At 45.2% G+C, this 24508-nt stretch overlaps 1 protein-coding gene and 2 long non-coding RNA genes across 25 annotated transcripts; all 3 read left to right on the plus strand.

The window, feature by feature from the left end:
* The first annotated feature begins 9097 nt into the window (after window positions 1-9097).
* Window positions 9098-13013, plus strand: LOC127332751 (uncharacterized). Of its 10 annotated transcripts, none has more exons than XR_011751618.1 (7): window positions 9098-10080; window positions 10192-10561; window positions 11415-11714; window positions 12042-12162; window positions 12304-12399; window positions 12734-12832; window positions 13000-13013. XR_011751618.1 is itself a non-coding variant. In XM_071826033.1 (7 exons), exons 1-5 carry the CDS (start codon window positions 9995-9997, stop codon window positions 12318-12320), a joined length of 387 nt encoding a protein of 128 aa, XP_071682134.1. In that variant the 5' UTR covers window positions 9098-9994; the 3' UTR covers window positions 12321-12343; window positions 12734-12832; window positions 13000-13013. The 10 variants fall into 10 exon arrangements, 5 of the variants coding, with proteins under 5 accessions (XP_071682134.1, XP_071682135.1, XP_071682133.1 ...); XR_011751619.1 differs by having other exon boundaries at window positions 10200-10561; XR_011751620.1 differs by having other exon boundaries at window positions 9098-9770.
* LOC127332752 (uncharacterized) lies at window positions 13011-18816 on the plus strand. 11 transcript variants are annotated; one of them, XR_007870636.2, is made up of 9 exons: window positions 13011-13058; window positions 13972-14090; window positions 15052-15234; window positions 15339-15424; window positions 15829-16181; window positions 16290-16595; window positions 16844-17118; window positions 18182-18288; window positions 18382-18816. It is a non-coding gene; the product is annotated as an uncharacterized lncRNA (long non-coding RNA). The 11 variants fall into 11 exon arrangements; XR_007870644.2 differs by having other exon boundaries at window positions 15867-16181; window positions 16290-16708; XR_007870645.2 differs by having other exon boundaries at window positions 15867-16181; window positions 16290-16708; window positions 16847-17118.
* A 1098-nt stretch (window positions 18817-19914) lies between these two features.
* LOC127332754 (uncharacterized) lies at window positions 19915-23632 on the plus strand. Of its 4 annotated transcripts, none has more exons than XR_007870648.2 (4): window positions 19916-20370; window positions 20748-21313; window positions 21385-23134; window positions 23320-23632. It is a non-coding gene; the product is annotated as an uncharacterized lncRNA (long non-coding RNA). The 4 variants fall into 4 exon arrangements; XR_007870649.2 differs by having other exon boundaries at window positions 19917-20370; window positions 20748-20915; window positions 21134-23134; XR_007870647.2 differs by having other exon boundaries at window positions 19915-20370; window positions 20748-23134; window positions 23313-23632.
* Window positions 23633-24508: the final 876 nt, after the last annotated feature.

Below are 24508 nucleotides of genomic sequence, written 5' to 3' on the forward strand. Positions count from 1 at the left end.
ATCTCATGCTGAGATCGTTCCCAGCTGTGCCAAATATCGGCTCACATGCTCGATGGAGCTGGAACCATCTGATCCATTAAACTTGGAGAAATCAGGGAGCCGATATTTGGGTGGTAGCGGGATCAACTCGTACTCATTGGGGTACGGCTTGGAATAGCCGATTGTCCTCCTTTTCGGCACCATGCCGAACTGGTCTCTCAGGATTGTACTGATCTGATCCGCGGTGCTGGCTGCAGGAGTCGAACTCTGAAGATTCGCCGGAGTGGCATACTTAGCCAGCCATGCTTGCTTTTCCAGCTCTGAGCCAACTGCAGGAGCTGAGCTCTGGAGGTTTGTCGGAGTGGCATACTTAGCTAGCCACGTCTGCTTCTCAAGATCTGTTCCCGAAGTTCCTCCTGCTGTTCCAGAAGTCCCTGCTGTTGCAGTCTGGTTTGTGAGTGCCCAGTTACTGCAGTCTGGCACGTATGTGCACGTGTATCCGCGAGGGATCTCCTTAGGCGCCTCATGCAAGAACTGGTAGTCACTAGGGTCACCACCGATCTAGTAGACGACGTATGCCGGTGAATTCGGCACTTCTGGAGCTGCCAACACGAATGGCAGCGGTGGACGGGACTGGAGTGGCATCTCTCCTTGGTAAGTCCCTAGAGCTGGTCCTGACGGAGAGTACTGATGCCTCATGATTTCCTGGATCACCCGAAGAGCGACACGCTCCAAAGTGTTCACCAGGCTCTCAGAATGGCGGTGTAGCGAATGAGCTACCATGAAGTTAATCTCCTGACGCAGGGACCTGGTGCGTTCTTCTGACGGGGCGGACAGGTCCACTCCATCGAGCGCGCCTTCAGGTGAGAACCCTTTCCACCTGATGCCATGTGAGCGGGTTCTGTGAAAAGAGCCGATGAGGTCGGCTTCGAGGATTGCTTTGACCTCGTCATACTTCTTCTTGAGCTCCTCGGTCAGATCCTCGTACGTGACTGGAGTGCCTTCCGCCATCTCAGATGTAGATGGCGATGCGGTTGATGTCGAAGACGGTCCCACCGGGCGTGCCAGAATGTGTTGCGGCCAGAAACCCACCGGCGAGCAGCGACGGGCAACACAGTAGAGCCGGGAGGCTCCCAGGACTGCGGCTGGCCCTGGTCCCTCCGAGCGATGGCCCGCAAAGACTCGGCACGCACGTCCGATGCTGGTGCAAGGGCGTGCCACCTGACCTATACCTGGTCAGGAAGGTGATGGATGTGCCTCGCTTAGTTTCCTGCATGGCATACACGTAAACATTAAATACGAGCCTCGATCGGCTCTCAGGTTGTCCTGTGAATCGGCTCAAAGAGCCGATCCACCCATGATCCGTACGAGGTGTACGAATATATGGTGGTCCTGCTTGATCAAAATAAAGCTAAAACGACCTACTACGATTTAGGGTTTTCACCACATAATCGGAACATCCTACTCGTGATTGAGCCTGGCGGCCACGCACGGTGATCGTAAACCGACCCTAGACAAGGCCTAAAAACCAACACGAAGTTGATCCCCGGAACATCCTGTCTAGGGCTAGCAAACTACACCCTACGCGCCACTGGATCCTTCAACCCGTTTGTAAGGCCTAACTATGCAGATATTAAACTAATCCTTGAAGAACAAGGAGCAATCTTAACGGATCGGATCTACTAAATAATGAACAAGCGGGGTGCCGCCCTTACACCTAAGATAGGTGTAAGGGCGGCTAGACGTCTAAGGGTTGCACGACGACAGCATATGATACGATGAACAATGCTAACCCTAACACATCTAAGATAACTACGTTGCTCGCCATCAACAAGGCTTCAGCACGAGCAACGCATGAACAGCGAATAAACGTGTACTGCCTAGATCGCAAGATGTGATCTAGGCAGCATGATGCTTACCCGGAAGAAACCCTCGAGACAAGGGAGTTGGCGATGCGCCTAGATTAGTTTGTGGTGAACGTGATTGTTGTTTATTTCATAAACCCTAGATACATATTTATAGTCCGTAGACTTTCTAACGTGGGAATAATCCCAACCGGGCACGAGCCAAACTCTATCTAACCGACACGTATCCTACTATATTACAGATACACGGGCAAACTAGCCCAAACTTTGCATATAAGGCTGATTCATGTATTTCTTCCATGTATATCCTTCAAGCCCATCTTTAATCGCGGCCCACCTCTGATCCGGTCAAATTCTGGTGATAACAGTACTGAGGAGCCTCTTCCCTCAGAAGTATCATCTGGCGAATCATGCAAGTTTCCAGAGACCATGGGAATCTGTCGAAAAGGAGAACAAATAAGAATAATAGTAATTATGTTGACTAAGTGGAGATAGCATAGTGAGAATATGAAAAGGAAAGTTACCTCTGGTGGCGGATGATCGGCATCGAGAGGAGTGTAGGAAGATATCAATGGGATCGAGTCTTCCTGACTAAAGGAAGTAAGGCGACGGACTTCATCAAGCAACTCCTTTTCCGAAAGTTCGGCAACGTTAATCCTGGTTTCATCCGTCGGACCTGAATACAACCACATCGGGCGAATTCTGGCCATGACTGGTTGGACTCGACGTTTTAGGAATACCGCTGCCACTTCTGTGCCAACCATGGTTTGGCCTTCGGCCTCTTTGATTCGAAGAAATTTGGCAAATAATTCGTCGGCTGCTGCTCTTTCATCGGGAGAGAGAATGTTTTTCCAGGAATCCTTAGGCTTGGCTTCGAGGGTGTCGGCAAAGCGAGGAAGCTGGGACTCGGGTGACAAAGAATCCTTGACATAAAACCATTTCAGTCTCCATCCTTTCATAGACTCTCTCATTTGGGAAATTGAAATAATTAACCTCCGAACGAGCCACAAACCCCACTCCTCCGGTGACAAAGGATCCATTACTACTGCTGTACCTCTTTACATAAAAGATCTTTTTCCACAATCCAAAATGAGGCTTAATGCCCAAAAACGCCTCGCAGAGGGTAATGAATATGGCGACTTGAAGGATTGAGTTAGGAGTAAGTTGCCACAGTTGGATTTTGTAAGTCCGCAGAAGATGAAGAAGGAATTCATGAGCGGGAAGCGAGAGACCCCGATATAGGAACGACAGGAACATCACGGTAAAGCCAGCAGGGGGATTGGGCCGAGAAATCGCACCTGGAAAGATCACATTCCCCTCGTCGGAGGAAATTAATCCCAAGCTTCGAGATCTCTTCTCGTCGCGCTTGGTGATGGTTGATGCTATCCAGTCCCCAGGTTTGGCTGCGGAGCCTGGCGGCGCTGGCGGCGCCGGAGCTGGAGGAGGAGCGTCCGAAGCGCTCCCCTTCGGAAGATTCAAGGAGGATTTGGCGGCGGCGCCTCCGCTAGTGGAGCTGGCGGCGGTAAGATTCTTCTTCTTCACCATTACAAGATCTGGGGAAGATCTGAAAGGCAGTGGTGGCGGCGCAGCAATCGTGAAGGGAGGAAGAAGAAGAAGGGCGAGCAGACGCTATGGCAAGAGTGGTGAAGATTAGAGTTTTTTGCTCTTTGGGGATTTTAAGAGAGGGAAAACTCGAGGGCTGTGGGGGCACGTGTCGTTACTGCCAGCTCTTCAAGTGGACCTTTTCCATTAAAATTTGTGGGAATCGAGGAGACGCCTTGGTAACTGTGCGAAAAGGGCAGATATTGCTTAAAAACAGGGCCAGACAGAGAAAGAATAGGCCCAGCAGGTTGCGTCCTATCAGTCAAAATCGAGATATCAGTAAAGCGTCATCAATGACGTCATGAGCAATACTCAAAAGCATTCGAAGGAATAAAGAGAAAGATATTGGGTGGTGAATTTGAGTCTACGCACAGATTGCAAAGCATCTGCACCTAGACTCGGGGGCTACTCCCATCGGGAGCGCTGGACGCGCACCCGATAAAATGAAGACTCGAAGAAATAAGCCTTGAAGGAAGAGATACTCCCATCGGGAGTGTTGGACACGCACCCAACCGAAACTCTTTTGCACTCCAGGATCATGCCCGGGGACTTGATTCTGAGTAGGGTAACATTGTTTTGTCATCGGCAGTTAACCAGCAAAAGTTGGGCATGTTACTCATTATCCCTTGCATGAGGAAAATATATCGGGCGAACTACAAAGACTTGCAAATAAACTTCGGCAGAGCAAAATGTTCGAGTGGTACAACTTGAGTCTACGCACGGATTGCAAGCATCCGTACCTAGACTCGGGGGCTACTCCCATCGGGAGCGCACACGCACCCGATAGAAGAAGATGATGCAGATTCAGGAAGGACAAGAACAATCAAGGAGAAGAACATTCGGTGAGGGCATGCTTTAGTCTCTACCCGAACTATCTTCGGCTAGACACTCGGGGGCTACTGACGTGGGCATTACCCTTCGGGTAACCGATGTTGCCCTATCCTGTATTTCCTAGTTGGAGGCCCATGGAAGCACTTGGAGGCAAGGGGGCCCAACCGGATGGCGCACCAGAAGTTTCCTTGGGGAGCAAGGCAAAGAAGCAGCCGAACAAGGAAAGATTAGATCTAAATTACTGTAAACCTAGTCGTACTCGATTAGACCTCTTGAGACCTGGCCTCCTATATAAAGGCCAGGAGAGGGGCTATCGAGGGACACAATCAATCTTAGCGATCTTAGCCAACATAAGCTTAGAGCTAGGTCACCTTAGCACTTAGCCATCTCGACGAGATCTCAGCTGAACTATTCGGCACCCCATTGTAACCCATTATCATCATAATCAAGAACAGACAGGCAGGACGTAAGGGTTTTACCTCATCGAGGGCCCCGAACCTGGGTAAATCGCTCTCCCCGCTTGTCTGTGAACCGATGTCTCGTGTCAGCTTGCAGGATTCCATCAACCCTAAGCCCCTATCGGAGGGCATTGCCGAGGAACACCCTCGACACGAGAAAAGATGTAGTTTCAAAGGCGAACACTCAAAGTGTTCATCATATCATTCATATGACTCATGCTCTACCTTTCGGTATCCCATGTTCCGAGACCATGTCTGTACATGCTAGGCTCGTCAAGGTTACCTTAGTATCCGCATGTGCAAATTTGGCTTACACCCATTGTATGCACATGTAGAATCTATCACACCCGATCATCACGTGGTGCTTCGAAACGACAAGTCTTAGCAACGGTGCATACTAAGGACGAACACTTTATTATCTTGATATTTAGTGAGAGGGATCATCTTATAATGCTACTGTCGCGATCTAAGCAAAATAAGATGCATAAAGGATTAACATCACATGCAATTCATAATGTGTGATATGATATGGCCTTTCTTCTTGTGCTTTTGATCTTCATCTCCAAAGCACGGACATGATCTCCATCATCACCAGCATGGCGTCAAGGTTAGTGGCGCCGCTTCATGGTTGTCCATCACTTATAGCTACTATAACAACTACTTGAAATAAAGCTATTACATGATGAATATACACACAGGTCTTAACAAATTTATAGACAACCATTAGGCTGCTGCCGGTTGCCATAATACAATAATGAACATCTCATACATCAAATATAGTCATCATCACATCATGGCCATATCACATCACCAAACCCTGCAAAAATAAGTTAGACGCCTCTAATTTGGTTTGCGTATTTTACGTGGTTTAGGGTTTTCGAGTAAGATCCAATCTATCTACGAACATGAACCACAACGGTGATACTAGTGTTGTTAATAGAAATAGTAAATTGAATTTTAACTATGGTGAGAGAGACAGACACCCTAAAGTCACATATGCAATACAAGTTGCATGTCAAGCGTGGAGCAAGTCTCATGAGACGCGGGTCATGTAAAGTTAGCCCGGGCCGCTTCATCCCACCATCCCACAAGATGCAAAGTACGCATAAGTAAAGACAACAAAAGCATCAACGCCCACAAATCCATTGTGTTCTACTCGTGCAACATATCTATGCATAGACACGTCTCTGATACCACTGATGGGTTCGTTGCATGGAAAATAAAAAATTTCTACCGTGAATAAGAACAAAACCAAGATCCAATCTAGGAAGAGGAAAGATCTAATCTATGAAGATCGAAGCAACGATATGTATGAGAGACTAACCCTCGAAGATCCAAAGCCTTACGAGATCAGATCTAATTGTTGATGTAGTCGATCATCCCGGTGCTGCAATCCGGCAGCACTTCCGTACTCGGTCGCGCGTACGGTGTCGATGAAGGCCGTCCTCTCCCCGTTCCAGCGGGCAGCGGAGGTGTGGTAGATCCCCTCGGAATCCCAGCAACACGACGGCGTGGTGGTGGTGGTGGAAGAGAAAACTGCAGGGCTTCGCCAAGCCGGAGCAGAGTTATGGTGGAGGAACAGAGGGGCGGCCAGACTTAGGGGTAAGAGTGGGCTGCGCCCCTGCCCCCTCCCCTCTTTATATAGAGGGGGAGGTCGCTTTGGGGTGGCCCCCCACGCCCCATCTAGGGTTGTGGCCGGCGGCCAAGGGGGGAAAGTTTTCTTCCCCCCAAGTTGACCCCCCTAGGGTTTTGGGGAACGCTAGTGGGCTGGCCGACTTGGGCCTTGAGGGGCATGTGCCCCTTGGTGGACCCCCAGAACCTTCTAGAACCTTCCCGGTCTTCCACCGGAAAAATCCTGAACTTTTCTGAAACCTAGAAATCAACTTCCCTTATATGAATATTATTCTCCGGACCATTCTGGACCACCTTGTGATGTTCTAGATCCCATCCGAGACTTCGAGCAACATTCGGTCTCCTTCTCATATTCCGAATCTACTTATACGACATCGAACCTTAAGCGCGTCACCCTACTGTTCGTGAACTATGCGGACATGATCGAGACTCCTCTCCGACCAATAACCAATAGCGGGACCTGGAGATCCATAATGGCTCCCACCCATTCAACCATAACTTAGTGATCGATTGAACCATTAACATACGATACTGATTCCCTTTGTCATGCGATACTTTACTTGTCCGAGGTTGGATCATCGGTATCTCCATACCTAGTTCAACCTCATTACCGACAAGTACTCTTTACTCATACCATGGTATGTCGTCTCTTGCGACCTTGTCACATACTTGCAAGCTAATTAGACGACATTCCACCGAGAGGGTCCAGAGTATATCTATCCGTCATTGGGATGGACAAATCCCACTCTTGATCCATATTCCTCAACTCATACTTTCCGAATACTCAATCCCATCTTTATAACCACCCATTTACGCAATGGCGTTTGATGTAATCAAAGTACCCTTCCGGTGTAAGTGATTTACATGATCTCATGGTCGAAGTACTAGGTTACTATGTATCGAAAGCTTATAGCAAGATGAACTTAATGACTTGATCTTATGCTACGCTTATTTGGGTGCGTGTCCATTATATCATTCACCCAATGACAAAATCTTGTTATTAACAACATCCAATGTTCATGATCAGGAAACCATGATCATCTATTAATCAACAAGCTAGTTTTATAAGAGGCTTACTAGGGACTCTTTTCTGTTTACATAACACACATGTATTAATGTTTCTGGTTAATACAATTATAGCATGAGATGCAAACATTTATCATAAACATAAATATATAATAATAACCACTTTATTATTGACTCTTGGGCATATCTCCAACATCACCCTCCTTGCTATGGAGGGTTAGGGATCCCGTACCTCGCTCGCATGACAACCAACCTTAGGGTGAGACGGTTGTGGAGGATGCACATAGACCGCTTGCGACCTTGTCATTGGCGCGATAGGAACTTCTCCAAGGATGAGTGGGAAGTATCCGAAGCATCCACCTACATGGTGTTCGGTGTTGGTCCACCACATTTTTCTTGGAGGACTGATGGCTCAACGGGAAGCCGATCTGAGAGATAGCACCAGACCTCTATGCGTTGATCCCAAAGCGAGACAGGAAGCAACGCATGGTGGAGCAGGCTCATGTTGAGTGTTGATGGATCACAGACATTGTTGACGCCTTGACTCCGCTAGCCCTCTGGCAATATATCTAGCTTTGGAGATGATTGTAGGGTGTGCAGCTGACGGACACACCTGACTAGTTAGTATGGCGATGGACGACCGATGGCCAGTACTCATCGCGCTTCTATTGCAACATCCTCTTCCAGGTACTGATTGTATCAGGTTCGTGGAAGCTGAACTAGAAGTCGTGGGCGCCACCAAGGGTGAAGTTCTTCATATGGCTAGCATGGCAGGGTCTACCCCACCCTGTGAGTTGCCCGCTATGTGATCAATTCGAGGACACAATGACGCATATCCTGACCGGTTCCGCCTTCTCTAGGACCGTTTGGTACGAGATGCTGTCATGGATCCGATTCACCGCATCCCCTCCCACAGATGAAGGCGACCACATCGTTGATCATGCTCCAAACATGGTGGATCTGGAAACACTGAAACACGTCCGTCTTCAACAACGCATGCCCCTCGGTGACCTTGCTAACTAGACACAATGAAAGCTGAAGCACGATCGTGGGTGAGCGCGGGAGCCCAAGGATTTTTCATGTTGCAACATCCTCTTCTAGGGAGCGATTGTATCAGGTTCGTGGAAACTAAACTAGAAGTTGTGGGCGCTCCCAAGGGTAAAGTTTTTCATCTGACTAGACGGGTGAAAGGATGGCATGGTGGGATCTGACATGGCGCATATCCTCACCGGTTGCGCTTTCTCCAGGACCTTCGTACGAGATGATGTCATGGATCTGATCCACCCACATCGGTGTTCATGCTCACAGCATGGTGGATCGTGAAACAGTGGAACGTGGCCATCTTTGACAACGCGCGCCCCTCGGTGACCTTGCTACTCGACTCGATTAAAGCTGAAGCACGATTGTGGGCGAGCGCGGGAGCCCGAGGACTTCGCCAACTTCTCCCATAAACTAGTTTCTTGGGTTAAATTTGTATGGCATGGTGTTGGTCCACTCATGAACCTGTACATATAACCTTCTTTCTATCAATGCATCAAATTGCAATTTTTTTTTGCATTTTCGCGAAAAAAGCTATATACTCACAACAATACGGCATGCATTTCTCCTATAAATGTTGAAACACTACCCTCTCAACCAAGCCATCTGAAAGGGGCAAACGAATCTGGTTCGTCCGTTCCACTCTACTACAGTAAATTACACTCCCACTTTTCACCACAGCCGTTAGATCCGGTCGTTCTTTTTCCACTTGTTCAGCTTCCAAGAGAGTCCATGACATGTAGGGCCAAATACGTGCGGGGTCCAGCGGTCGGAGGCAGGCAGAGGCACCGGTCTGCGTCACCTTCCTTCTCCACGCGTGGTGAAAACCTAGACACCCAATCCGTCGCCTCGCTCTCCTCGTCCCCAATCCCCGCCTCCTCTCCTCGCCCCAATCAGCCGCCTCCTCCTCTCTTCCTCCCAATCGGCGACCTCGGTCGGAATGGAACGGAGCGGCGGCAAGCTGGGCAGGACGCGGCCGGCGCGACCGGAGGCGCCGGCGCGGCCGGAGATGGGCCAGCGCGGGGCGGATCCGCGGCGGTGACGACCGGAGGCGACACGCGCGGCCGGACACAGGCCGGCGCTGGGCGGATCCGCGGCGGCGACGGGCGCGGCCAGAGATGGGCCGGCGCTGGGTGGATCCGCGGCGACGACGACAAGAGGCGACGGGCGCGGCCAGAGACAGGGGCGGGCGAGCTCTAGCTTTAGCGGGGGCGGCCGTAAGCGAGCGCGGCGAGCTCCGGCTCCGGCAAGGGGCGGGCGGGCGCGGCGACCTCTGACTGGGACGGGCGCAGGCGAGCTCCACCTACAGCGGGGAGCATCACATCCTAACATCTGACAGGTAAAATCCTAACCCTACCTCATGTATTTCCCGATCTGGCAGTGATGTGCACGGTCAGGGATCTGCTGCAGATACTGCAGACTTTGGAAGATTTGGATGGAGTGGATACTCCCGTTCATCTTTGGTAATATTGAAGTTTTGGAATCTGGACTTAGTATATCTCCAATGTGTGCTGCTTTTTGTCTCTCACTCGGTTTCCCAAGTTTCTGATCCTATTTTTGTGCATGAATTTGTACTCCGTAAGTTATTTGCTTTCCTCACTCTCTACGTTTGGCATCCCATGCCAAAATCGAAGGTCACAGACCCCCAGGTGAACATTGCTCCATCTGATTTCTCCGTGTCCTTTTTATAAAAATTCCCAAACTGTATGGTTGTCCAGATCTGTCATTATTTTCTTGTGGATTAATGAACAACTTGGTAGCCATGCAGCAAAGCTATCCTGCTGTGGGCCTTCCTTTCAAGATTTTGGGATGGGCTGCGTCTTGCTTGACATGGTATGCACACCTATTTTCTGATTCCACCATTAAATATCAAATTATATCAGCTGCTTTTTTCTTATCTGCATATATCTGCTTGTTCTTGAATCATTGTCAGTAGATGTGAACCTGCAAATGACAAATGAATAAACTTGTTATGAATATGCTGAATCTACGTGCTAATTTAGTTCCTCTTCCTTTAACATGCTTAACCTGTGTTTTCAGAAAAGTTCATGTGAGAATCACTGTTACCAGTTTATCGAGTTCAGAGAAGATGGTGTTTGTTTCCTACAAACAATCATGCCAATTCGTGAGGTGCCATCTAACTATATGCATATATGCATTTTTGCACTTTGTGCATCGTTCCGTGTATAAATATTTTCCTCAACAAGATATGTTTTCCCATATCACTGCTTCAGTTATTTGTCTTGATAAATGTTCCCAGCTAATCACCACTGGTTCTAATTTAATAAATTTAGAATATTTTTCTGTAAGTGGATGATTACATGCTCCTTGTTTGGTTACTTTCAAGTACAGAAAACATACATAAATGAACTTATTTGTTCTCAGAGGAATTTCGAGCTGATATATGTAATTCTCACAGTAGTCAATTTAGAGCTAGATTTTCGGTTCAGTGTTCCAATTGGTCCCAGGGATTGCTTTAGGATACAACAGATTCCGCCCAGGCAGCAGCTAATCAGTGCATTTGAATCATACAACCTTCACTGCTAAACGGCAGGCGCTCATAATGCATTTAAATCCAGTCAGTAGAAACTATTCAACAGATGTAGTCTATGAATGTCTTCAGTTATTATGTCCAGCCATTTATCTGCATTGAGTTAGTACCTACTTTAGGCTCGGTACAAATTAATACTGCTATTAGCTTCCATGACATGAGCTTTATCCAACTCTATAGACTTATGTGTAATATTGTTGCCACTTTCTAGCTGGAATGAAAAAAACGAAGGTTCTCCCCTTGGTTGGTTTCAAGATCAGAATATTCTTCTCCCCTGAAAACTATTAGAAAGAGACATATAAGAACATGCTCAATGTATTTGAGGTCACCATTAGTTTATGCATGCATTTTAGGAAAATATTATGTGGATTTGGTTGTAGGTGATGTGTCTTTTAACTTTCCTCCGTCGCATGGCATTTTTTTTTTGGCCAGGTGACCCTTTAACTTTTTATGCATCAGGATACCGTTATTGTTGTGCGGAACCTTTATATGTATCTGTTTGAAAAAACTTCAGTGACTGACCATCATCTTTGTCCATTTATCTTGCTATATAAATATTTGTAATTTTCACTGTTGATTCATATTATACATATGGGCTAATGGTGTTGGTTTCGTAGAGAAATACAATATTTTCGTTGAAATAAAATCATGTTATGTGTTCCTTGACATACTCTATCAGGTATGATGCAGCCTGGAGACAAGACTTTGCAAGCTTCTGTACATGCCAATAGAGTATGTCAGATCTATTCTCTAATGTCTAGGATCCACTAGCTTTTCAAGGTTCATGCTACTTGCTGCAGATGGTGTTCCCACGATTGTCTGGCATGGTGGATCCAATCCAATCATCAGTCTGTTTTATGCAACATTGTTACCTGCAGAACGGCACTGATGAACCTTGACTAAATTTCCGTAGACTATGCATATTACCAACGTTGTCGTAATAATATTGTTGTAACTATTATTCAGCTCTGTAATCTTGCTGATTTGATGTGGTTAGTGTAGTAGTAAATCTTGCAGCCACCGCTTTTGAGGTTTAACTTTTGCTTCTTTCTTGAGTAGGTTGGTATAAAGGTGAAGAACTTCAAGGCCTTGTTGGTTTGCAAGGCGCTGGTTGTTGATGCGAGCTTATTTGGAGCCTCCAGATTATCCTGGGCATCATCAAAAGGATGGCAGCAATGGAGTAAGTTCTGAATGGCTCTGAATCTTGAATGATTCCACTGGACACTAATTAGCAACGTTGCCGTAATAATATTGTTGTAACTATTATTCAGCTCATTATAAAATTGTTGATGGTCCGATGGATTTGCTGCTGTTTTTGCAGCTTTGTCATGGATCTGAGCAAAAAGAAGAGTCCTGGGAAGGTGATTTGTAGGAAGGAGGCGACCAGTACTGGTCAAAACTGTTGTGTTAGAGGAGGGTGAATTTTCCATCTATAATTTTGTATTTAGTTTAGTTCAGCACTAAAAAACTGTACACTAATTGTTGGTTCTTCACATTTTTCGTTAGCATTATATAGAGTCTTTATATTCTTTCATTTTTTGTCTATATTTCTAAGTGTGCCATTCTAGGACTATTTTAAGCACCTGGTCAGTCTTGCCATGTGAACCATTTCTTATGGCTTTGTAATGTTGATAGGCAGCACAATGTCTCTTGACTAGGCTATAAATTATCTTATTTTCAGGACTGTATTTTTTTTGTTTAGGAAACAAAGTATTATATGTTTACTTATTTTTGTCTCTCTTATTTTGTAGATTTGGTCCTTTCTTTCGTTAAAATGGTAAGAGATGCCTGCAAAGTATTACTCCACTGAAGTCTGAGATGAGTACACAGGAGTATGATTCTTCTAGCAGGTAGGTTCTCAGCATCTTACCACTTGCGATTACATGCAGCATTTATGTTAATATTGTCCATGGCTGGTACAAGAAATCACATCTTCCACACCTCTCTTTCCGTGTGTCTTATGCTTTGTTGTGTCCACACAATAGTTTTTCTCAAATTCTACATCTCCTCTCTTCAGGCTGCAGGCAGGGAGGGTGGCTGCCGGGGCTTGGCGTGAGTTCTTGATGGCATGGTGAGGTGAGAAAGCTTTGTTCCTTCTTTTTTTGTTTTTTTATCCTTGTTTCGGTCTTGATTGTTTCTATAGTGATTGTGACAATCCATGATATCTTCTTTCCCCTACATGGTTAGATTTTAGGTTAAACTGCTATGTACAATAAAATAGTGATTCGCTGTGGGAAAGGCTTATGTTGCATTCCCCGATTTATCTCCAGCAGCAAATACATCGATAAATGTTTCAAAGTTATGAACTCTAAGCGGCAAACATTGGAAAACAAATCGGTGGCTTTATATTTTGAAAGTTGGACGCAAATCTAATTTATTGATGTACACTAGGCCGTATTTAAGAATTTGATTACCCATTCATGCATTAATACTTTGAGAAGTGTACCAATGTGTCCTTCTAATTCGTATATGATGCATGAACATGGTGGTTAGCGTATGAATCATCCATTTGCCTCACGTTTTTCTTTTGGAAAGTAGACCACTGGATATTTCACCCGTCTTGACATGTAGAGTATTTTGGAGCAGTACTGTACTTGACATGCATAATTATATTTACTTCATTTGATGTAGATTCCAACTCAATCCATATTACTAGAGATGACCTTCTACATGCGTTATGAATATATGACCTATAATTCTTTTACCGATTTTATTTGCTCTTTATAATTCATTGATACTATTACATTAGTATACTGAAATAAAAGTAGTGCATGTAGATTAAGAAAATCTTCATTTCAACATAATGCAAGCCTTTGCCATGATTGTCCTTCTTCTTGGTACTTATTTATTTAGCATCTGAATTAAGTGTTATGTCCCTATTATTGTTGTCCCTGTGCATCTTAATTAAGTGTTATGGCTCTACTAGAAAACGCATCATGTCCCTTCTTTTCTATTTTTTAAGAAAATGGTTCTCACAATCTGATTTAAGGGAGCAAGACATCATCAGGTTTACTTACTGATGTGGCCTCTGCGTCCCGTGCGCTGGTGGTGCAGTCCGCTCAGATCAGACACAAGCAGGTAGTTGTAGATACCGTATCTTCAAACGAGGTAATTAATTATAAACAAGTAATTGTGCAAATTTGTTTGTGACATGTCTGAGCTTGAAATTATATGTACACAACCCGCATTAGGCATTGGGTTTAGGATGGTTTGCGACCGTGTGTTTGTTATTGAGGTGCTTCATAGTTGTCATCCTCTAGCGTTCTGGTCTTTTTCTTTTTCTTGAGTAAAGCACTCTGATTTTCAATTGCTAGCTAATTGATTCTTTTCCTGAACACAATGTGCGCAGGACCGAGAAAGAAGAGATTTATCTCTCTTGTGAACACAATCAAGTTTAACCCGAGCAATTGGTTAATTGGTGCTTATTGTTAGTAACAAAATATTCCTTAAGTATATAAAGCACAGAAAATGTCATTGTATGTATCAGGATGTTATATGCTATTCATGCTCTGAGAAATATTTCCTGTAGCTTTCCAGGTTATGTGGGTTATCCTTGTGTTTGATAGTCCATTCTTGGTTGGTGAGTACATTATTTTTTAGAAACATGAGTTTACCAAAAATATCTCTGGCCTAGGACTGTTAGTAAACAATTATCCATTATAAAGAATAAATGAAATTTAGTGTCAGTAGTCCCCCAACAATAACCTTTAATATGGTTACCTCATGAATTATTACACTTTAGAGTTCAGAGGGTGCCGTGATACTCAGCTTCTCAGAGAAGCTCAGCGACACCCCTTGCTGACGGTTTGATCTTTCACTTTGTTGCTTTTCTACCGTCCAATCTCACTGTTTGACGAAAACTTTTGTCACACCGCTGGTTAGTTTGGTAGAATAGGTGTCATTGAATGTTACTCCCAGTTGCCTATCATGTAGGCATTTTGAGGTATTATTTTGTGCTATTGATGATAATCCACTGTATTACAATTAATCTGTGTTGTAGAAGCTTTAGCTGATCTGGTTTTGTATCTTTCGAAATAGATTTGAAGAGGTTGCACATGTTCTGTTTCAGGTACTCATAGCATCTATAGAGTGGGCCAATATTCGAAAAGAGCACAAGACTTGAGGATTTGAGCATGCTTGTAGGCTAGAAGCATCACCTTCAGACTTCGTCACTTGTTGACAGTCTAAAATTGACCCTGAACTGATATGGGCACTTGCTAAGCAAGATGTCAAAGACAAGCACCAGCTGAAGGTTCTACCCCAACTTATATAACTATTTTAGTATATTTTGTTAATTTCCATGTAATATGTAAACCATTGAAGTTAGATGTTAATCACACCATGTTTGGCATGCAGATGAAATAGAAAATACAGCCGGTAAAGGCACCAACGAAGGAAAACCTTCAGGCGTCAAACATGATGGAAGGATGTTGGATGGTCAGGTAATTAGTATAATCTACATGCCTCGACGGCCTTTGTGGGCTGCTGGTGATCACCCCACATACTATGCAATTTTACTCCTTGGTGCTTGCACATCCATGAAATCCATATCCATGAAATCTGGATGTACTGGATTCCACATGTTGCATGCATAAGTTTGGTTCTCTCTTATATAGAGTCCCCAGTTTTGTTCTCACGGTTTATAGCATTACATACAGCAAGTATATTATGGCAATGAGTAGTTTCATTTTAAATTTGTATTATTCATGTTTGCTCCGGTCATATATGTTCTTCTCATTATAGCATTGCATGTATTACTCTGTTGTACTATCAAGGTGTGTCTATTGTTCTACACAGCTGGTCACCGTCAGTAGCTAGAGATTTGTCTGATACTTGCTTGTGACAGCTTCTACTTACTCATTTCCCTGTGGGTGGCGGCGGCAGTGACGACTTGGTTGGAGGGGATGCGGTAGGAGGAGGGCGCAAAGGGGCGGGAGGGGTGGCCGCCGGGGAGGCGGAGCTGTGCCGGCCACCGCAAGTGAGGAAGAGGATGGAGCTTGGTGCAGCAGAAGGGGAGAGCCTCAAGGGGTTGGAGCGATGACTACTCTGCCCTCGCCAGCTTCCGCCGCCGCTCCTCCCTTGCGCAGCCGCCACCGTCCACGGGTTCGGGCGTCGTCTCGGAAATTGAGGAGCCGTTCGGCCCGCTCAGGGGCGTGGCCATCGGTGTCCAGCGTGCTGCTCGACGGCCGTTTCTGCAACGTAATCTTTTCCCAAACCTCAGCCCCCTCCTCATCTTCTCTCTCTCCCTCCAACACTCTGATTTTTAATTGCTATAATTGATGTTATTTCTTAACACAATGTGTTCAGGTCTGAGGAAGAAGAGAAGGAGGATATCAAGCAGGGGATGTTGGGCTCTAATGGTTGGAGGTAGCCATGACTGCCAGTGGTAGCCAGAGAGGTCGTTTGGCTGCTTTGTATATGGCACAAGGAGGAAGGGAGCTGGAGACGACGATGGAACCAAACAATCCTACATCAACAACAGAACCAAACAATCCTACATCAACAACAGGTGCTCCCGAGCGATGGCGGCGGCGGCAGGGAGCGCGCGCCTGAGCGAGGAGGGGGTTTGAAGTGTCCGTGCCAGCAACCTCACCGTCTCCAACCTATCTGCAGGTGAGCAACGAATTTGAGACTTGTTCTTGGTTTTTCTGCAGTTCGTGGAGCGGGTCCGAAGCAGTTGGGTAGCAGCCCTCAAATTAGGTGGGAGTTGCTTACTGTACAGCCAAGTAGGGTATTAGCTTGATGGTCTATTTTACAAGATAAAGCCAGTGCACATGTTTAGATTTCTAATTTTAATTCGATAGTTTTTGTAGGATTGCTTGCATAGGCATTAATATATTTTATTACATCTCTTTTTGAAGAAGAGTGTGGATTTTGTACACCCACGCATGGGTGGTCTGGACCGGGAGGCCTGAGAGCTCCACTTCACCAGGCGTGGCCTAGCGCCATCTGCCCCGAAATTACTCCGACATTTGACGCCGGGAAGAGATCCCGCGACATTTGACGCCGGGAAGCAGCTTCTCGCGCGCAAAGGGAGGCGGCTCGCCGGCTCGGGCGAGAAGGTACTGGGGAGGTGGCTCGCGCGAGAAGGGACTAGGGACGTTGTCTGCATCCGGAAGAGAAGCAGGGGGCGGAGGTAGGAAGGGAGGTGACGACCTGGAGCCTGGTTTGTTCTTCGCATTTATTTTTCGATCGGATTTGGTTTCTTTTACGATCTAGACTTGCTTCCACTTTTGCTGCTGTTCCTGGTACTTTGGTCATGTATCTGGAGGGAATCTGTTGTTCGCGATGTGTTCCGGTTCGACCCAGATCCAGTAGTTGTTGTTCAGCTTTCATCTTCATGTTCCATGCATCACATGCACACTATTTTTTTCTTCCATTTACTGAGAAAAACTACTTGAGTACTATGTTTTTCTTTCATGTAGCATGCGTTCGCAGTCGCATGTACAAGTTGACCATCTTTTCCCTGTGGAATTTCTGATGCTGCACATTTGTTTGTATATGCATATTTTTGGGACAAATCCGAATGTGGTTTCTCATGTTTTCCAGATTCATTAATTTTGGATCCAAATGTGCAGTATTCTATACCTCTTATCTTCTCTCTTTCACCTAGGATTTGTAGCATATGGTTTTTGTATCAGATTATTTCCATGACGTGAGTCCCGAATTGTTTCCAGGTTGATGGTATAATTCTTGCATATTTGTTTCCAAGTTGATTGATTAGTTCACAAAACAAAGGCGCACAGGTCTTCAATATAGAATATAAAATTGGGCAGCGGCATCTAGCAATCTATTTTGTCAATGCTTTATATTCTATCAATGCAAAGAACACTAGCAATCTATTCTGTCTATGCAAAGAACACTAGCAATCTATTCTATCTATGAAAAGAACACTAGCAATCTATTCTGTCAATGCAAAGAACACTAGCAATCTATTCTGTCCATGCAAAGAACACTAGCAATCTGTCAATGCAAAGAAAACTAGCAATCAGTTTTCCATTTTCTGTCTCTGTAGCTCAACTTGCTACACTGGTTCCACTTAGAAAAAGTAAATAGGCAAAAAACAGTACGAATCTCTTATGTAATTGCTAATTTTCTCAGTCTAGCAACCATCCAAAAAAATAAGACGTTGGGATACATCTCTTCTGTCTACCTGTCTATGCTAATTTTCTGACTTTAGATCGGACATGGGGATTCAGGTTACGTGAAACCCAGCGTTGGATACGATGGCCATGGCGATGCTGAAGAAGCATACCCTGCCGATGGGGAGGAGAACGAAGGGATCGTGATCTTTGTACATGACGAGGTGAGTTCGATTCTCCATCGATTGTAATCTGGAAACCCAAGCTATTTTCGAGTCCATACAGTGTCTGGGTTTCAACAACAGCAAAAAACGCAGGTTGTTGCCGGCCATGTCGTCGAGGAGGAGCATGTGGCGGAGAACATGGGCGCCGGTGGCGTCGAGCTTGCAGCTGTGATTGTACAGCTTGAGGACGGCAACTCTTCTTCATATGCTGGGTACCAAGCGTCGACGAGGTGCTTAGCCACCGTCAACGTTTTGGCGACGAAGGCGTTTGGAGCATCATGCTGCGACGCGTCTGGGCTCGGCTCCTTTGATTCTTATTTGGTCGTCACGCAGGAGTTTATCGTCAGTTAGTGTTTTGATTGCCAGTTAGCAATGCCTTCCTCTCGTTCAGTACCAAGTTATCAAAGTAGTTCAAGTGTTTATTTTGGGATCCTTGTTAGCCGATGACATTTAAGGAAGGAAATCATTCTTGTACTGGATACTTGTGATGTGTAATATCATCCATGTCTTAGATGTGTTTATCAATGATATGCCTTGTCGGGAGAGAGGAAAAGCAGCAGCGGGGTGGCTTTTGCCCCTGTACATGGGACCTACTACCTTTCCAGAAAATGGAGGAAATAGATAAAAATGGCTTCTCTCACATGGCATCTTGCACGAATCTCCAACGATCCAACAGCAAAGAGTACACCCACACTCATGTTTGGGTGTACAAATGTATTTCCGTTTGAAGAATCTGCACTATGCTCGTTATGCTTTTAGTCATACTTAACATTTTGTCCTAGCTGGGCCCTCACTTTTCCCCTTGACCCCAGCCTCCCTCTTTTTGGCATAAAGTCATAGATATTATCATAACTTTGATGCAATATGTACTGCAGATTTAATCCAGCTGACATAGGGTTCTTACTCTTCCATTTTAGGTTCATTGAACAACCTGCCGACACATGGTTGTTACTCTTCTATGTTAGGTTCAGTGAACAATTTGTGTGTGATCATGAATTAACCCTTCGGAATTTTAAGATGCAGCATTGAGAACAAGTAAGTGCGTGTATGGTTGCCCTATGCAGGAGCCCTCCACGATGGCCACTTCTCGCGTTTCTGTTGGCCAAAGCTTTTCCTCGTCGTCTTCTCCTCCTGTGCGTTGCGGTTGGCTGGAGCTGAGTAGCACCGTGGTGATCGACCTATACACTGCCCATGGACCCTAGGTACTTGTGGCCCGTCTGTCATTCTATACATGTGCTGCGATATTTATGTGTTCAATGTCCAGCATTTTCTGCGGTAAAGCGGTATGGCAGAAAGGATGGTGGAGCAAACACCGCTCATGCTCTAGCCTCTTTCGCTGCGTGTGGGCCTGATCTACCACTGGCCCGCAAGTCATATCGAAGATGTGTCGCCTTTTCGGTAGGTGTAGTTTTCACCAGGCCCACCACCCTCTGCCACCGCAAAAGCTGTGCATGATATCGTCCTGTGGCTGGATATCCGTGCTCGCGCGTCCGCTCTTGCTCGTGTGAGGCTGCTTGTGGACCGCGTTTGTTGTTGGACCCACATGTATGTGTGTTGGCTGGATATGTTGGTCACTAGAAAAACTACCTCGTTGTCCGTGGTGACTGCGGCTCGAGCCCCACGTCTGCGAGGCCTGTCTATTCATCTCACGCGCAAGAAAATCCCCCTCATTTTCCCTGATTCCCCACTTTTCTTCCCGTCGCCGGAGCTGCGTCTCCGTCCCCCTCCCTCCACCGGCGCTGCCCCTGCTAAACCCCCTCCCTGTTATGCGCCTTCTTCTCCTTCCTAAGACATGTGGCTTTCCTCTTCGGCTGCAGCGGTCCCATGGAGGAGATCATGCCGATGGGGAGCACAAGGAGGACACAACTGAGCTGGATGTGGAGACAGGGAGGCGGCGGGGATGGGGATATGGTCAGTGGCACAAAGAGTTGGGGAGGTGGTGCCCGCAGAGATGTCCCGATCTTCCTAGAGCACCACGCCTCCGACGGCGGCATTCTTCAGATTGGCCCCGTCTGGGTTCATCTCCGGCCGCCGCGTCCAGCGTCAACAAGCCTAGATTTCGTGTTTTCTCTCTCTAGCGAGGTATGCCGACTCGTCTTCTAGACTCGCTTGAGTGCGATTTTCCTGCTTGTACGTGTGGTTACTTTCATGTATATCCGTCGTGCTCCTTCGTATGTTTATGTATACTACTCCGTAGTATATGCCAAAGAGGCGACGGATCCTTCTCCAATTGCTAAAGCTGTGGTACCAATCTGTTTGCTGGTTGCGTGGAGTCCGTCTTCTCCGTGCACCCTTCAGTGGATGGGGCGCCCCTCCCCTGGCTTTCCTCTGCCGGGCCTTCTCCACGTTCCCCACCTGGAGCTCTGCGTCGCAGCTGTTCTGGACCATGCCATATCCATTTTTCAGAACACTTTAACTCATCCCGGTAAGTGATTCCGTAAATGCTGTCACTTTTGCAGTATACATACAGAGGAAGGGTTTCCACGTTTGCCCTGGTGGTGGAGGGCGTCCGAGGGGGACGGCACAAAAAGTGCAGAGCCGTCAGGCCGTGTGGTGCGCTATGGCTAATGGTGGGTGCTGGAAGGACACAAGGCACGACAAGACCTCTGTCTGCCTAGATTCAGATGGTATTTTGCTTGTTTTGTTCAGTATGTGGAATATATTTGTGTAACCTTACCCGACCTAATTTTTTGAGTATATTAGATGGTATTCTGATGTCCTTTTGCTCATTATCTCTCTATACTTGATTTTGATGTTTATTTCAGAATTTTTATAAGTATTCGGTCTGTAAATATAGGTATCCGTATGATGGCTGGATGCTCATAATTCACTGTCTGCCTTACAGGTACATGGTATTATACAATGACTATAGACAAAGAATGGTCGGGCTGGCATGCAACTGATGGTTTTGCAACTCAGCCTTAGTGCCAAAGAAAGTGTCATTTCGAAGCATATGTTGTGTTAACACAGGAGAAGTAATCTCATGGAATTAATTGCCTCACTTTTTGTTGGATTTGGTCGCATTGTAAGCAATCTGACTAAACTCATTAGCGCATGTTCCTATTGGACTCCAATCTCATATATATTCTTTTTCAGAGTTGGCTAACTACACTCAAGAAGATATTCTAGCTGATGTGTTCTTTTTTGTCACAACGATGGGCAATCTTTGGTATTTATTATCGGAAATTCAATTCGGCCCCCGGGTGCGCATGCTCACTCTACCAAAAAATCATATTTCGAAATGTCGAAAAATTTGGATAAAAAATTCTACATGTACATCTCCATAATATACGTGTGTTCATCAAGTTTCACGAAAAATCAATATTTTGTGTGGTCTATATAAAAAAGAGAAATTTTGTCTTGTGAAAAGCATTATTTTTAGCATGGAATTTTGTCTTTTTTACACACGTCACATGATAAGTTGATTTTTTATGAAACGACTTTGTGAGCACGTAGCACGTGAAGATGTACGTGCGAACTTTTAGTTTCAATTTTTAAAAAAAATTTATAATGTATGTAAGATGCATTTCGAAATATAGGGAGCATATGCACCCATATTCCAAAACACCGCTCCCATTTATTATCCTTTTGTTTGGCTCTGGTTCTTACCTGTTTTTTCTTTGCATTTGTGAACAAGGGGCACTCTTACTTGTGAGAAGATGGGTTATGATTTCTGCGATGTCATCATTTCATTAACAAATTTATTGATCTGGTCCGGCTGGCTGATCTGCTTCGCGGGCATTGGTTGGATTGGTCTTGGTTGATCTGGTCCAACGGCATCTGGATTCTATTTGATCTTGTGCGTTTTTCTGGTCTGGATTTGCTCTCTTAAGTTTTTTATTCATCTTCTATGGGTCCCTTCTTTCATTTTCGCATACTTAGTTTGCCGCTTGGTCCATGCTGTGGTTTATAGACTATTTTTTTAATCTAAACTAGAGTTTGTTTCCATTTACCGGTGTTAATTAGATTTCATTGTGGTTGTAGTTCCTGTAGTTAAACAAAGTTATTGTTATTCCTCTACATGCTTTCGTGGTTTAGGGCCAGCGTCTTGGAAGGAAAGAAATAATATTGTGATATTTCTCTAACCGATTGATGTTCCCGTGGCTAAATAAATTTATGTTATCCCTGTACATGCTTAATGCCTTAGGTCTATCTTGCTAGGGAAGAAATGAAAGAACATTATTTATCTGTTCATGAGTATCATTATGATGTCAAAGAAATGACCACTTGCGCCCTCAAAGAAAGAACATTGTTTATCTTCCTAGGTAAATGCATTTTTTGTTCAGCTGAAAACAAATTGCTAACTGCAAAGAAAAGTATCATCACACTTCAATAGAGGAGGATAAATGTAAATTTTAACCATCCAGGCCAGCTTCAGTGCAGTTGTCTGCTATTGTGTGTTTTTAAATTGATTTACTCCCCCACTTTCCTTTGCCGACTTAAACTGTATTTTTAATTTCCAATCACTGAAGCTGCAGCCTTTTAAGTTATAGGTTTTAGGCCGCTGCAGGAAATCCAGTAAGCCCCTCTAAACCCCTCTGAAGTTCATGTAATCTGATCTTGTAGTGAGGTCATGGTGGTATCCATGATGAGTGTCGCCTCAATTCACTACATGTTTTGAAGGATCACATAGACAATATTTATAATGTGCTTGCTAGCTATAAAGTTGTTAGGGACGCCTATATACTTTGTCCACTAGGAAATTGGCAATTCATTAACTGCTCCGTGCTTTTTATTCTTATATTGAGCTGTAGGTTCATGATTGTTGCTGAGGGTGCCCACACTTCAGCCATTGGCTCTCATAGCGTGGCTATCATCACGTCTCAGTACATGCAGTTCATGAAAGGTAATACTGAAGCCTGCAAATATTTTGTAGTTTTTTTTTCGATTTCCTTCTTGCACTTAATGTCTGTATGTACGTTCATGCAACAACTTTTTCATTGGATTACATGCAAACTTGCAAAATTCGATTATCTGTCAAATTCTATGAAGAAACTACTGAGGAGGTGCACCCTCTGTGCCAGATTACAGGAACCCTCCATGCTGATGCAAATATGCAATACATCACCTTTCATTGATACTTCAGGCCTAGCGCTGCTGTCCTTCGTTTGCTCCGTCGTCTGTGTGTGGGCCTTTTGTTGGTGTACACCACTAGCTCAATGTGTGCTAATTAGTTTAGGCATCGTTTCAACCTTGTATGTAAAGCTACCCTGTTTTCTTGTAGCATTGTTGTAAACAAGTTTTGTCAAGTTATAGATTATGAATAATCGATCAGAAACCACGTGTAAAAGTAATTGGTGAGAGAAGAAAGACATGTTGGTATGCGATTGTATGCCTGAGATCACTTTAATTGAGTGAAGCTAGATGTCAAGATTGGGCTGTTGATTCAGCCGCACCTGACCGGCGAGGAGGCGCCCCATGGGGCGCCCCAGCCACTAGTAATTTATAAAGGGCAAGATGTCCTGGCAGAATTATTAACTTTCATATTTTGTGTGTAATAAGACCTGCTTGTTGTGCTCACTCACTTACGTTTCAGGTCTTCATGCTACATTAGGTGTTCTCAAGGAAAAATACTCGTATGACAGTGTCTCGAAAGTATGTATATATGTCAGTGTTATATATATTACAGTTCATACCTAAGTTGTGCATGAAGTGATATTTCTTCAGCAAAAGTTACCTGACGGTATTTATTACAGTGTATTTGACATATAAGGAACCTGAGCACAAAATAAAATGGCTGATATGTGGCATGCATCTAAGGTTGTTAGATGTTTCCGTTTTTTAGTTCCATAGATGAGAAGACGCGACTCAGGATGTACTCCTTGGACACGAGACAGATGCGCGGCCGGGCCGCTTCAGCGCTGCCTGCAGCCTTGGGCAAGCTCAGCCTTGGGCAAGCTGATACTGTCACCAGCGCAGGACGGCGTGCGCTTGAGATTCCACTCAAGATCGACCGGATTCGACCGGATTTTGTAGTCGGTCGAGTTGTAGTGTTCAGGAATCAGAACTTGTGAGGTTGTTAAATTTCAGAGAAGATGTAAACTGGTATGAGTTTCAGAATTATATGGCCATATGCTCTGTAATTTTATCCTAAGGCTGCTAATATACGAGTTTCAGATTTTTGTGCACTACCCAGGCTAGATGGAATGGTGTTCAGTTAGACAAGATAGATGATCTTGCTTGGTAGCTTATCATATGTACTGTTCCTTTTGATTTTACT

This window comes from Lolium perenne, chromosome 2 (assembly GCF_019359855.2).
Source record: "Lolium perenne isolate Kyuss_39 chromosome 2, Kyuss_2.0, whole genome shotgun sequence".
Lineage (NCBI taxonomy): Eukaryota > Viridiplantae > Streptophyta > Magnoliopsida > Poales > Poaceae > Lolium > Lolium perenne.

Excerpts from the sequence above, each read along its gene's own strand:
- LOC127332751 (XM_071826033.1), top strand. The coding sequence starts at position 9,995 with ATGAATTTGTACTCCGTAAGTTATTTGCTTTCCTCACTCTCTACGTTT. Across the intron at positions 10,081-10,191 it reads CGAAGGTCACAGACCCCCAG|CCATGCAGCAAAGCTATCCT; the intron begins GTGAACATTGCT and ends ACAACTTGGTAG. Across the intron at positions 10,562-12,041 it reads CAATCATGCCAATTCGTGAG|GTTGGTATAAAGGTGAAGAA; the intron begins GTGCCATCTAAC and ends TTTCTTGAGTAG.